This window comes from Hesperophylax consimilis, chromosome 1 (genome assembly GCF_061612785.1).
Source record: "Hesperophylax consimilis isolate HC1 chromosome 1, BYU_Hcon_1.0, whole genome shotgun sequence".
In the NCBI taxonomy this organism is placed as follows: Eukaryota; Metazoa; Arthropoda; class Insecta; order Trichoptera; family Limnephilidae; genus Hesperophylax; species Hesperophylax consimilis.
Window position 1 is genome coordinate 41,798,137 of NC_142836.1, and position 15,285 is coordinate 41,813,421.

Consider the following 15,285-nt stretch of genomic DNA (forward strand, 5'->3'; position numbering starts at 1 on the left):
TAATGATACCTAGCTATCTCGCCCCTATTGATAGCAGGGTTTTATTACTTTTATTGTTATGGACGGTAACTTACAGTTACGCTCAAAGATATTAGAAGAACGAGATGTGCTATGAGCAGTTCATACTGTGTGGAATTGTTGTGCCCAGTGTCGCCGGTTTTGTTCACCAATACTACTGCACACCTTCGCTTATGCTAAGGTATCAGCACTAATACATAGAACAGATTTCTGTGCGTACACGTCCCGATAGTATTCAAAGTACCCTAATTAGGTAGTACTCCGCCTACGGTCCGGCGGCCAACATAGCATATCTCGTTCTTCTAATATCTTTGGTTACGCTACTAACCCATTACTAATTCACACAAATTACCTCGAAAACGGCTCATTTTTTTCAACAGTTTGGGCAAACAGTTGACGTTTTACAAATAACAGTTCGTTTTCGTTTTTTAAAAAGAACAAAAACGCCCACCACTAGTTAAAATATGAATCTACATTATTGATTGCAAACTCTGTCCTTCCTTCTTTTATCTATAAATAATACAGTCTAGTGGAATTTCATACATTACTCTCTCAGTAAACTGCCATCTCGAAAACCACGCAAGTGTCCAATTAGTGAAAACGGCAGATGATAGTGCACACATACATAACATGCTAAAATTAAAATCAGGTACTTCGTAAAAACCAACGTTTTCGATCGATCTTTCGAAAAATTTGCATTTTTTGGTTTAAAGTTATGGTGTCACGTTTATGCTTGCGAGAAGACTCAATTTTGTAAGCTTATTCAAGCAAAAAACGTGGCAGAAGAAACTAACAGAAACGGAAACCGGATAATGCAATAAAGAAATACATGCAACAGTTATTGCTAGAATACACCGAACAACATACATTTCCGAAACAGTGGATGTATTTAATTCTTCTTTAAATATCACTAAGATATTTTTCTGTACTTATCTTCCCAGATGTTTAAGAGTGTCAGAATGAGAAGATTGTACTGTAAATGGATTAATAATTTGTCACACAATAATAAAAAAAATAATTAAATAGACTAACCAAAATGTCCTAAAACAATAATAATGAACCATGGTGACTGGTAAAATAGTCAGCTCTAGGAAGCTAGATGGTGGCGTAGTAACTGAGTAGGTAACAGTAAAACCCATCCCGTCGGTGTACAAAACTTGGCCCTCGAGTCGAGACATGCGGCAGATTAATGAATTTTACATACAAATACTGGCCAATTACAGAGCTTGAATTTGTGCTTTCAACTAGTAAAAACAACGGCGGATTATAGTATGCAGTTGTCGGATAAACAAGCGGCGAATTACTGTGAGCACTGTACTTATAAAATTGCACAGCCTGGTAAAACAATTCATTTTGTGTCCAATAAAGTCCTGTAAAGTTTTTTATCCTCCCCACAAAAATATCAGCAATTATAAGAATTGGTCAATGATAAAAATTCACGTTTATAAAATATCACTTTTATTAAAATTATTAATATGTTGAATTTAAAATTCGTCACAAAATAATAATGTTTCTTTATATCTGCAGAAAATTCTTACAATTCAATATCACATCACTAGATCAGCAGCTGTTCTACGTTGTTGAATATATAATAAGTATAATAATTAAAATAAAATAACTTTGTTTGAATACCACTTTATTGTATATATTTATAAACAACCGGTTTCAGTTCAACCTGAACCTTCATCAGGGTTAATAAAAACATATTTATGTTTATATGTTTTTATTAACCCTGATGAACGTTCGGGTTGAACTGAAACCGGTTGGTTATAAATAATATATACAATAAAGTGGTATTCAAACAAAGTTATTTTATTTTAATTATTATAATTATGTATACCCACAAAGTGTTTGCTACTACAAGTGAAAAAATATAATAAGTACTAATTTGAACAACAATTCATTATTTCACAGGCTGAATGTTTAGAAGTAGTGAAGAGAAATTATTTCTTACTACACAATATGTATACAAAACTATGAATTGTCTTTTCAGATCATTTTTGTTAACCATTAAAAAATAAAACATTAAAATTATGATAAAAATAGATTTTTTCTTATAAATAATACATATACCGAACCTTTGTACCACATTTAATAATATTATGGACATTGCGTAAAGGGCATATTGGATACTCTTTTTACATGCATTTTACCTTGTGTACACAAGGTTAGAGGGATGACTAAGTTAATATTAAATTATTATGTAACTGGCACCGAAATTGGTTAAAAAATACAATTATTTCCAAAAATCTCTCAAGTCTGCTAATTTTTGTTCCAACAGATTTATGTCATTCATTCTTTCAGGAGTTGGGATGTTACTTCCAAAACTGACATCAATTTCGCAGTTGATGGTGTTAGATAACGGAGCACGCTCCTCGTTGGATGGCATTTTGCGTGAACCGGAACCATTTGGGGTGTAGGAAGTGTTATCATCGACCCTGATATTCCACACTTTCTTGGGAGAACACAGTTGGACATCATTGATCTTAAGAGTTACTATGTGCTTTTGCTGGTTCACGCTGATGTCGTTTTCTACCGGTGTTTGTACCTCTGTCTCTTTGTTCACAGTCTGACTATTTTCAGACAGATTGCCATCTTCACATGGATCAATTCTTAGCAAAGACAATGTATCAGATAAGCCTGTAAGTTGTTCTAAAATTTCTGAAACATAAATAAAATAAGTTATTCGAATGAGTGAGTTACAACTTACAACAGATTTAAAAGTATTTTGATTGTGAATGTGAAAGAAAAACAAAAAGTGACGAAAGTAAAATATTACCAGTTATGTGCCAATCAATAGTTGTACTGTCAGAAGCCTTCAAGGAGTATTCTAAGGATGCATTGTTACTTTTCATTGATTTGGATAAACTCCTCATTGGCTTTGACCGAGAACAATTCTTTGAAATTGGACTTCCGAGATTATTGGTTATTGTTCGATTTTTGAGCAGCTGTTTGCGTAAAGACCTCCTATGTCTTCTTGTATTCTTTGAGTTTTCATTTAGTAAAGACATCACTCTTTTAGAACTTTCATCTGAAAATGATGAATTTTGTGTCAACCCGGTGACATGCTGTATGACAGATTGTTGATCTTGGATAGATATATCAGCCAGCAAGAACTCTTCTGTATTAAGAACTAGTGTACTAGCTGAACGTTTCCGTTGATAATCCAATAAATTGGATATTCTCTGGTGAGAGGTGTTTCGCTTCTTGTAGTTTGGCGTTTTCCTTGCCATGTATGATCGAGAGAATGTTTTATTGGTTGTGCAAGCATTACTAGGAGGTGCACTACCTTTTTTCAATATATCACAGCCGAAGAGAGTGCCTTGACGGATGTTACCTTTAAAGTTTTGTAAAATTCCCAATATGCCCTTGCTTCTGTGAGGTACTTTGGGAGTAGTTTTATCACTCCTAGCCTTAACAGGAATAGTTCCCGTATTTGCTTTAATGTAGGTTTCTTGATTCTTCAAGTCATTTTCTAAATTATTATTGACTTGCTCTGACTGATCTTCTTCCCCTGATGCTTCATCGTCATCTATTGACTGTTCCCCGATGATTTCCTTTGAGATGTTGAGTAGCAGGGCATACAGTAACTTTAGACGCTTCAAAATCCTAACTTCTTTTTGTCTTTGATCATTTGACTGAGCGGGCTCAGTTACAAATGTCCCATTGGGGTTTTTAACAGCAGACAGGGATGGATTTGTCAAAAACAGAGTGGTGATAGCTCTGCATTCTTTTAACACTATTAAAAAAAATACATTTTTACATGCAAATAAAAAAATTAAAAGAAAAATATGTATAAATTATATTTACACATACATTATTATATGTGATACAGTTATTTTTTTTCATCAAATAAAAATGTATATACTTAAGTAGGATTAAATCTCACCTTTTCTTAAATCAACAGTATAAATTGATAGCTTTTCAAGTTGTGGGAAGGATTTGGGTTCGTGAATTGTGTATATCTGTATGAAATCTAACACAGATTTTCCCAGGCCTATTAAATGCTGAACTGAATCCCATTGTAGAAATGCATCTTCTTTCATCTGCATCAACTGATGCCGATACTTCTCCAAGACCAACTTCAAAAATAGGAAAATATAAAATGATTAGCTTTTAGCGAGTATTTATTTGCTCACATCAAAAAACAATTATTACGATTTCGAAACATATTTACAAAATATGAAAAAGATTTAAATAAATTGTAATAAAAATGTAACAACAAGTAATGAATAAATAATTTAGATAAATAAAAATGTTAATGTTTGATTGTTCAAAATCTTGATTCCCCCAAAATACTTCACCGATTGTTTTGAAATTTTGACACTACGTTGAATTGGAATACACGTGTGTTTTTATATACCTATATTGTATACATATCACCTGTGGCACGTAAAAACATGCTTTTTGTCACCTGTGATAGGTAAAAACATACTTTTTTTTAAAACAGCGCTATCTGTTGGACGTAAAAGCAACACGCGCTATTGTTTCTCTATCTGCACAGACAGACTAAGCCAAAACATCACATGGCGGGTTACAGCTAGTATGTAATAATATATATATAATAAATATGAAACAATTTGCAACAATATGTAATAAATTTGCAATAATATGTAATGAATATGTAATACTATGTAATGGTTTGAGTGAACCTTGACAGTAAAAACTTGGTTACTTACTTCTATGAATGCAACCGGATCAATAATAAGGAAGACGAGGGCTCTCAAAGAATTAATCTCATTGGACCAGTGGTTTGAGAGTATTTGTGAATGCAAACTCCTCGGGTCTGAAAGGATTGAGGGCACGAGGTGGGGCTCCAGGGCCTCCAAGCTTGCTAAACAGCTCTTCAGCATAGAAATCCCTGGAAAACAAATCAAAAATATCTTTATAATCATTCTATCATTAAATGTGTGATCGCCCACTAGAGTAGACGTACTAGTAGAGCAGCCGGACTAAAAATCTTATATTCTTTTTTAGTTCGTAGTCAAGTCGAATATAATTCTTCTATCTGGTCCCCTAACTTCAAAATCCACTCTGACTCCATTGAAAAAATTCAGCATAAATTCCTTAGATTCATTATCTATAAACTCGGTCTACCAATTGAAACAATAAACTACAATCACTTGAAGAAGGAACTAAACTTATTATAATTCTCAGATAGAAGACTTGTTTCCGACTTGATTTTTATTTATAAAATTATCAATGGTATAACAGACAGCCCTGATTTATTAAGTTTAATTACCTTCCATATACCTATAAGAACTAGTTGATCCAAAACTCTTTTTAATTGCAATAAAAATATAAGGACTGAGTCATTTAGATACTCGCTTTTGACGGCCGGCATAGTCCAGTGGTAACGCATTGGACTGCCATTCCGAAGGTCGCGGGTTCGAACCCGGCGTGCGCAAATAAATTTTATTTGATTAATTTGTGTTATTTCACAATTAATTAATTAAAATAATATATAGCATATTTGCGGCACGTTCCAGAGTGGAAGATACTACCAGTATCGCCCTGGTGTAAGACCACCATTCAGAATTGAAACGTTGCTCCAAATGGCTTTAGCCGTGTTTAGTGACTAGATCTGAATAGCCAGGTACTTCCCCACCTTCCTCTTTCCCTTCCCCACTTACCTTCAGCCTCACAACATCCCCCAATTGGGGATGCCATAGTCTCACTGGCTCCAGACGGGAGCAGTTGGGACTCTTGTGAGGTATTCACTGTAAAAAAAAAACTAGATTGCATGCAACTGGCAATGTTTTCTCAGAAATTGTAGATGTGTTCAACTGCACGGAATATAGTTACAAGAAGGCTATAATAACGTATCTCAGTAATAATAACAATTAAGTTTAGCATAATACCATTCTTCTGTATGGGTTCTGTATAATTTTAAATGCAAATTTTAATATTGATTACTGTTTCACTGAATTGTTATGTTCATATTATCAAATGTTTGTAAAAGCTCTTATAAATAAATATATTCTTAGATTTCCGGCCTGTTTCTTATTTAAACAGCAGTGTCAAATGGTTTCTTCACAAGCACAAATTAAAATATATTGAGTAATTAGTTTTATTTAAGGGTTTTTCTATCTGTATCGTATTCCTTTACCATGTAAACAATCCATGGTGGATTCATTCTCATAAAAATAAAGCATCAGTCTTTATAAAATATAATAAATAATAAGGTTTTATGTAATTACTTTGCTGATCGGCTGAGCAGGACACAGCGAAAAGACCGATTTGTAATAGTCGCTCATTATGAACATCAAACTCTTCAATGAAATTGTCATTCTCGTCTAGGTCAGTTTCTGTTGAAGAAAAAAAATATAATATTCATAAATTATCTCCAATCATCATTTTTTTCAATCATTCAAATAAATGAAAACAACTTTGGTTTAAAAATGCCACATAAGTAGAAATATATCAAGAATAAAAAAATTATTTTAAAGAATATAAGTAAATTATAATAAGCAATAATTGTTGATTGAAATACTAGTACATATTGAGTTATTTGGTGGGTTGGGAATAAGCCGACGTAGCTTAGTGGTTCAGAGCACCTGACCAGCAATCAGAAGGTGGAGGTTCAATTCCCGTCGGCGGCATTTATTTTTACTCGAGAGATATTTTCAATTTGTATGGATATTTCAAGCGAGTAATTATTGCTTTTGATAATTTGTTATCCTTTGTGCCATGCATAAAAAAAAACCGTCTTATAAACATTAATTTATCATTAAAAAATAGAAAGAAATGTATATCAAATAAGTGTATTATTAGAACATAAATAAAAAGAGTAATATAAAAAAACATTGTGAAAATTAAATAAATCAAAACAAAGAAAACAAAATGAAAAAAAGACACAATTTGGCAATACCTTGAATATTATTATCCCGTAAAGGCAATTCTTCAATTGTGGATTTCCCACATCTGTTATCAACCTGCTCCTGCACGGCTCTTCGCAGGGGCTCCACCGGGTACACCATGCAGCCCAGCACGAGGGCCAGCACCGCCCGGTTGATGCTGGCCTCCGCGTTGTAGATGGCGTCACGCAGCACCTCATTCAGCAGCCGCACCGTGGGGTAGTGCAAGTCCTCCTTCAGCTTCATCTTGCCAGGATCTATCCCGTCTTCCATGGATAAATCCGTCGTCAGAATCTCGGCCATCAGCATTTTTGATTCTCGAAATACCTCGAGAAATAAATGAAGTATAAATAATAGGGATTTTTTTTGATGAGGAACTGAAAAAAAATTGCCTTGCACATAGTTATGTAAAACGTAAAAACACATTAATAAGTTAATGCCGCACAGTATGCATTGAGTAGTGCTATACTAAGCGCAATAACATTTTAAGCTGACTCAGTTGAATATAGTTTATTTTTTGCAGACTGTAAATTAAATTTCTTGGTCAGTTTTTTCAAAAATGTCAGAAAAGATACTTAAAAAATTAGAAGCGATAACATTTCATTTGTAATATTACAACCAAAAATTCTAATTTCGGCTTTGAGTATGTCTGTCTGTCTTTCGGTCTGATTATAACTCTGGTTCAATGAACTTGAATTTTTTTGACTTGTGTCATTCTCAAAATTGGAACTGATTTTGTCGAGAATTCCTATAATTTAATATACAGTCAAACTTGGTTATAACGAGCACGAGGGGACCGACTAAATTTGCTCCTTATAGCCATTACTCGTTATATCCAAAATAGGTTTATAAGAATTTATATACATAAACCTACATAGTATAAAGCTCTCACAAAACATACATATGCATTATAAATCAAACGCGTTAATTTTTTTTAAATATATGTAATATAGGTACTTACCCTAATATACAACGATTAAACTTACAACTACACTAATTATTATATGTAATAAATTGTACAAACACTTAACATTAAACAAAAGTTTTTATTTTACTCTAAATCGTATTAAAAAAATTCACTATCGAGGATTGTTTTAATGTTTTCACTTTAATGTTTCTTATTTTCCCCCTCAAAACACTTAACGCATTAAAAGTTTCATCATCTGGTTCACTGCTACCGAAAAAACTCACTAATTTATCCATCATATCACTAGCTTCCCCTATTGTAATTTGTTCCGGTTCTGTACTCATATTATCATCGTCGCTGCTTTCATCACCTTCATTGTCTTTATGCAACACAGACTCTACGATATCACTATCCGTTGGAAGTCCACATGTCGATAAACCCTCATCAACACGCACAAAGTCTGCGATATTGTCATTATTAAAATCATTAATATTATTCGTTCTTAGCCACTCTGATAATGGCATGTTGTCTTCTTCGTCGTATTCTTCATGCACATCATCAATTCTAGTTTTCAATGAAGATTTTATAAAGCAATTGGCAACTGTACTCAGTGATACATTAGTCCACGCATCATTTAAAAGAATGATCGCATCCAATATTGTTAAATTCTCATTCAACTTTTTCTCCCTCTGGCCAATAAGATGAAGTACCGCAAACCTCTGATAAAATTTTTTCAGACTGTTTATTACACCCATGTCCATTGGCTGTAATATGGATGTTGTATTCGGCGGCAGAAAAACAAGTTTTATATTGGATAAATTTTCTATTTTTGGATGCGCAGGACAGTTATCCACTACAAGAAGAATGCTTCTCTTCTTCTTAAAAAGCTCCCTGTTCCAGTCGGAAATATATTTGCGGAAAATCTCAGAAGTCATCCATGCTTTGTTATTAGCTGTGTACTCAACAGGCAATTTTTTGTTCTTAAAACATCGCGGTTTTAGTGATTTCCCAATAACAAACAGTTTTCGTTTATCCGTTCCGGTCATATTGGCGCACACAAGCACTGTCAAACGAACTTTTGACTTTTTCCCGCCAATGCATTTATCACCTTTAAATTTAAAGGTGTTAGTGGGTGTTAAGTTATAAAAAAATCCTGTCTCATCCGCATTATAAATGTCCTGGTCACGGAAATCCTTTCTCAACTCTGGCCAAACACTCTGAACCCACGCACTTGATATTACAGGATCCACAGATGCAGCTTCACCGTTAATTTTTGAATAAACAATGTTATGCCGATTTTTAAAACGATCAAGCCAACCGTTATTACATTTAAAATTGTCATTTCCGAATTGGTTCGCGAATTTTTCCGCTTGCGCCTTCAAAATCGGCCCATCAATAGCAAATCCAGCACTTCTTTGCACACTAAACCACTTTAGTAACGCTTCGTCAACGTCAGGAACCACGCACTTTCTAATTTTTTTAGTTTCTGTGATGTTATTCTCCAACGCAGATAAATAAACGTCCTTATTTTTCCACAATGTTGAAACCGTTGAAGATGACAAAGAAAATTTTTTACACACTTCGACATTTTTTGCGCCGCGTTCCAATTCCCGAATAATATGGACTTTATCGCGAATTGAGAGACATTTCCTCTTGTTAGACATGGTTGTAATCGAAGGGTTTACTTCTGACTGACTAATCACTAAAGATATGATTTTAATAAACTGTGTACGTAGGTACCTACTCATCCTACATAACATTAAATTTATTGATTTTCGAACGAAATTGGGAAAACCGGACACAAATTTAAAATGAGTAGCAAAACGAAAGAAGTTGTAAAAAGGGAACCAAATTGGAAGCCCCAATATTCGTATGACTTAGGTTTTATATGACCCTTTTTACATAGTTCGCGATAGTACCTACCGAATAGAAATGTTTCGTAGAGCGGCAACTCAGGCTAAATGTCATAAAAGCTTGGGATAATCCGTCCCTAATGGTATTTTAAGGGAAGTCCGAGCCGCCGGGCGGCATCCTTTTGTCTTGTTTATGACTGGTTTCGAGAATCGGGTTTTTTTTTCAAACTCAATTATGTATTTACCTATTTAGAAATCGTGTTGACAAAAATATTTGGACGTTACATCAATTATGAAACCTCGTTATAACAGCATACGATTGTATGAAAACAAGCACGAATTAAAATATCATTTTATAATTGCTCATTATAACCATGACCTCGCTATTTCCGTGATCGTTATAACCAAGTTTGACTGTATTAACATAAAATTATTTTTTATATTTTCAAAATTGGAACTGATGTGTCAAAAATTCAGACTATCCCATGATTTTTCACGGTTGTATATAAAAAAAAAATTAATTAGCACAAGAGAATTTCCTATTACATTTTTGAAGATTGTTGACTCTGATTCAAAGAAATTTTTAAAAGATTCATAAACATAAATCTAATCATCATATAATTTTCATTCATTTTAGTGGATCAGTGGGTATTTAAATGAAAAGTGATTTCAGAACGGAATCCCAAATTATAATAAATAAAATATTCAAAAGACTGAAGTTGAATGAATCTGTATTATCGTTGGTTTGAAATGTCTCCCTTAGACGATATTGAACAAATACTTACAACGTGACACCTGGCAATGATAATACTTTGATCTGGAGGAAGACAATTCTGGCAGATCTTCATGGCTGAGGATACTAACTCTCTTATTACTCCGTGCAGCTTCAATATACCCGATGTGCACTGGAAAAATAACAAATAAACAGTAAATATTTATGATATTAGTTGAAATCCGTACCCACCATTATATACTTTATACATTACTAAAGAATGGAAAGATGTAAAAAATACATATATAAAAAAAAAATTTCTAAGATAAAACCCAACATTGAAGGAAAGAAGCAAATAACAAACCTAACCCAACAAGAGGCCGTCTCTGCCTTAGTGCATTTATAGAATGCACTTTTGTGCGCCAAACATCGATATATGAAATTACGTTCCACTCGTGATGAATTCCTGCCAGATCATTTAAACCTTATTATAATACCCCTACCTACTAACTCTTGTATAGACTCCCACGCATGATCAAAAGCGTCATACATATTTCGACAAACGGAAGACGTGATGTCACATGATGTCTCAATAATTGGGGATAAGCGAAACAGATTACACGCATAACAAAAAATAATGCGTTAGAGTAGTTTAGCACGTATGAAGCCCCATGCATTCGCAGCACATGATTGACCGATGACAACACGTGACCCATTAAGTTATTCCAAAAATAAAAAATGTTTATAATATGTTAAAAAGATTCAAAGAGTGACCGTATTCAGTATTGACACTGCGGCATTTTGATAGTTTTGCAATATAAAAAATGTGTGGTAATCAAAATTTTGCAATAAACATCAAAAGTGACCCAAGTACATTTGAAAATAAATTGTTTTTGAAAAATAATGACTCGCCAAAACCATTGTTGAATAATATAATCCAAGTTTGTAAGGTTAAGGCAAAAACTGTGAAAGGGGTATTTAAAAGCGAACTTCATTGGACTTTGTGAATGTTATTGTTTGTATTCGTATTTTTGTTTCCCGTATACAATTTTTGGAGGCGATTGCTCATTTTACTGAAAAAATGGGAGCTACATGTATGTAGCTACAAGTAAATCATTCAATTTACGTTATCACATGTTACTATTTGCACTACTGGCAAATTCAGTCACAGGCCGCCTCTGAACCTAACCTATTCTTTAACCATGTTCTGATTGGTCGCTGTTCTGTTTTACCCAGGTACCAAAAATGTATAGCTAGAGCATAAAGCCTTAGACACATTACGCTATATATGTGCGCATAATTTGGGCGTGGCATAAACGTATTATATGTTGAGGGTTGTGTATCAACTTAATCTTCCTCAGGAGAGGGGGGTCAGATCAATTGGGGACCGCCGTGGAATATCATTCCTTTGTATGGGATCTATCACTTTGACAGATGACAGCCGCGTAATTACCGCGCTCCGTAATTGTTCTGACTTACGGCAGGAGTAAATATCATCTGGATAGCAGATCACAACGCATATCTTCACAACGCCAACCTTTATAAAATATCATCTGGATAGCAGATCACAACGCATATCTTCACAACGCCAACCTTTATAAAACATCATCTTTTTAGGTGTGACAGGTCTGTATGGGATTGTATGGCGAGCAATATGGAGTTTTATAAAACGCTTTGAACTTTTAGCGTAATCTGTCACCCCCTTTATAAATTAAACTTTGGTTTGTTGATTCGAAAAATCGCATGGATATTTTTTTTTAAATACCTCATTCTTCCAAGATAAGAGTTTATTAGCTTCGCCATTTTGAAGGTTGTATTTCTCGGTGTCATCTTGAAATAACTTTGTGAATAGATCTTGCAAATCCAAGGCATCGTCCACCCAAGTTATGAACTCATCACCATCACAGGTCTCCAAAAAGTTAGGAGCAGAAGTCTCTGTCAGATCTTCGGAATTTCCCAAACATTTTTGGTTATGAATGTTAAATTTTTCCAAACACCAAATGATTCTTAGTAGGGCCCAAGTTCTGCTATCCTATGAGAAAAAAACAACTTAAGTAGACATGATTTGAGATTTTCACGGCCAAAAGTATTACAGTATTTAATTTTGGGGTATTATGCCGTGTTGCGCTACCTCCTTCTTTAGCCAACGTTTCGGACAGCATTACAGTGTCCATCAGCAGCTTAACCTGTCACACTAAAAACATCTGTCCTGATGATGGACACTATTATACTGTCCGAAACGTTGGCTAAATAAGGAGGCAGCGTAACACGGCATAATACTCCAAAAATAAATCACTATAACTTAAGAAGACATACATAAGAGTATTACACACTTTCATTGGCTTTGCAATAAAATCCAAATATTTCTGAATGTATCTGAAAACTAAAAACTGTTTTTGAAAGTTGATGAAATATGCATTCTAATTTTTTTTATTAGAAAAGAAACATAATTTTAGAAATATTAATATTTTAATGCCAACATAAAAGACTTTTTTCTAACTAAAATTAATGAAAACAAAAGAAAACACACACATTTTACTAGACAAATGATTTATAAACATTACTGTCACCTAACTTTTTTGTCGTTCTCACAAAAACTCACAAAGTTTCATAAATTTTTCTCAAACTGCGGTCGGAACCTTTGGTTTCATAGAGTAGTACATTTTAATTTGTCTGTAGTTAACATCTAGATTTGAATATAAAGCATGGTATTTTCTCTTTCTAACACCGTTTAGATCATATTTTTCACCTTTAATTACTTGTCGTCCTTACGGAAGACACAACGATTTCTATGAGTTGTTTCCAAAAGCGAACAAATTAGCCTGATGTGTTAAGGCCCATTACGACAAAAAAAGAGAGAAGTCAACCTTGATGAATGGATACAAATTGAAACTTCACCTGGTCTATATATTTTTAAAAAAACCAGTCTTGAACACAAATGAACCAAACGGCAAACGGCTAGTCTGTTCAGTCTCTAGAAAGTTGAAATTGCTGTTATTATGGCAAACGACAAACGCCTATTTCTTTTTTTTATTTTATTTAATTTTTTTTTAACAGAATTTGATTTCATAATGTTTTCCCCACTGGTATTTCCCGTGCTTCATGCATTTCAATCATCAAATAAAACTGAGCCGCTCGTCTTATACTAGAAATAGTCTACGTTGTATTATCAAGAGACGTAAAATATAAATACATAGTGACAAAATGTAACAACTCTCCTCATAGAAAAGGTGTTGTACGTTTTGCAAGGTTGCCAGATTCACAATGGTATGGTCCTACCGCTAAAAGCACCGTTGTAATATCTCTCACTTTAACATAATATGTAATTTATAATGAGAAATAGGAATATGTTAAAAAGGAACTATCAGCAGAAAGCTAAGAGACATGAATTTAAAGACCGCCCGATGTTATGCTATGGATTTAGCGATTTTTTGTTGTTGCTAGAAATCAATAGTTAATTATCTTACCTGTAAAATACAGGAGTTCTCGGTTTCTTCTTTGAAAATATCTACCATCATATTTGTGTATTTTAAAATCAGATTATGACATAAAAAATAAGCTTCAGCTTCACTGTCACGGGTAACGTATTGGCTTGATGATTCACAACCGTTTCTCTCCACTGATTTCATCTTCAAGAAAGTCAGGACTTGTGGCATGTTCTCCATTAAAATTTTCTGTAAATTATTTTAAAGAATTATATAATCTACGTAAATAAACGTGCATTAAAGTTACATTTTACTCAATCAAAGTTAAGTTTGAAGGTTAGGAAACATGCAAAATTATTTAAATAATCCAAACTAAGCTATTTTTTGCTTGTTTTACATATCCGACTTAAGCAAAATTTTACACCAAGTTTGTTTTAAAAAATCGCGTGCGTGCAGCGGAATTCGGCAACTTTACGCAAAAAATAATAGAAGATATACAAGGAATAATCAATACGTATTCGATGAATTGGGATTTTTTGCAAGCAAAATGAGTCACGCAAATTTATCATAAAGAAAAATATGTAAATCTCACAGTAAAAAATTCAATAGCTGATTTCGTGTCTTTCGGCAGATTATTAAGTTTCGCAAGAATGAGATTCAAATCTGGATATTCAGACTCCATTTTCGTAATCGTTTTAAATGGTTTTAAAGGTCATAAACTAATCAAAAACTTTTTTAAACAATGCGAAAGCCTTGCGGAACCTGTAAGCGGTTGTCAATTTTTCAAACATAAGCCATAGAAGTTTATAAATAAACCAGAAAATGAAAACAAAATAACGTCATCGTCTGTCAAAATACATAATTACTGAAAATATTTAAAAAAAAATGGTAATGGTTAAATTTGTTTTCGCGAGATATGCTAACGATTAATTGATAATTTGTACTAAATCACTTTTATTGAAAAGCGCGATGTCGCTCTTCGATCAACGTAATATTTCAAATTCAATATAATCTTATTGATTTTTTAAAGAAATTAAACGGATTTCCTAGTAAAAGGCTTTGCAAATATTGTGTTGGGAACTGTAATTTTATGCAGAACAAAAATCAGTTTTATTTTTGCTTTGACACACCTTAAAAATTTTATAAATCTTATTGATAGTTTTTTGCGCTCGCTCCGTACAACTTTATATCAACAACAGAATTACAGTAATAACAATTACAATAATTGGTTAACTTGTAAATTATATTTGGATTTGACTGCTACAATAATTTAATAATACTATCAAATTATAATATATAATTCTGTCAAATTTTAAATGTATTATATAATATTTTATATGTGAAACCGCACCAACAAGAGTTCCAATTGCTTCCAACCGTCTGTAGCCAGTGAGAAAATGGCATTCCCAATTGGGATATGTTGTGAGACTGAAGGTAGTGGGGAGGGGAAGAATATGGTAAGGGGACGGTGGGAAAGTACCTGGCTATTCAGATCTAGTCACTATACACGGCC

General features: G+C 33.5%; 1 protein-coding gene across 1 annotated transcript; it reads right to left on the bottom strand.

Annotated features, from left to right (window-relative positions):
• Positions 1–1,515: 1,515 nt before the first annotated feature.
• Positions 1,516–14,541, bottom strand: LOC149426924 (uncharacterized). The gene is made up of 10 exons (XM_089639155.1): positions 14,365–14,541; positions 13,815–14,021; positions 12,113–12,379; positions 10,421–10,540; positions 6,890–7,202; positions 6,219–6,326; positions 4,698–4,879; positions 3,908–4,100; positions 2,798–3,757; positions 1,516–2,679 (listed from the first exon to the last, which is right to left on the bottom strand). The coding sequence occupies exons 1-10, from the start codon at positions 14,452–14,454 to the stop codon at positions 2,255–2,257; spliced, it is 2,865 nt and encodes a 954-aa protein (XP_089495281.1). The 5' UTR covers positions 14,455–14,541; the 3' UTR covers positions 1,516–2,254.
• Between the last annotated feature and the right edge of the window lie 744 nt (positions 14,542–15,285).

Coding starts and splice junctions, on each gene's coding strand:
- LOC149426924 (XM_089639155.1), bottom strand. CDS start 14,454: ATGGAGTCTGAATATCCAGATTTGAATCTCATTCTTGCGAAACTTAAT. Junction 7,203..10,420: donor TCATTGCCAGGTGTCACGTT/GTAAGTATTTGT, acceptor TTATTTCTCGAG/GTATTTCGAGAATCAAAAAT. Junction 4,101..4,697: donor ATCCGGTTGCATTCATAGAA/GTAAGTAACCAA, acceptor CTATTTTTGAAG/TTGGTCTTGGAGAAGTATCG.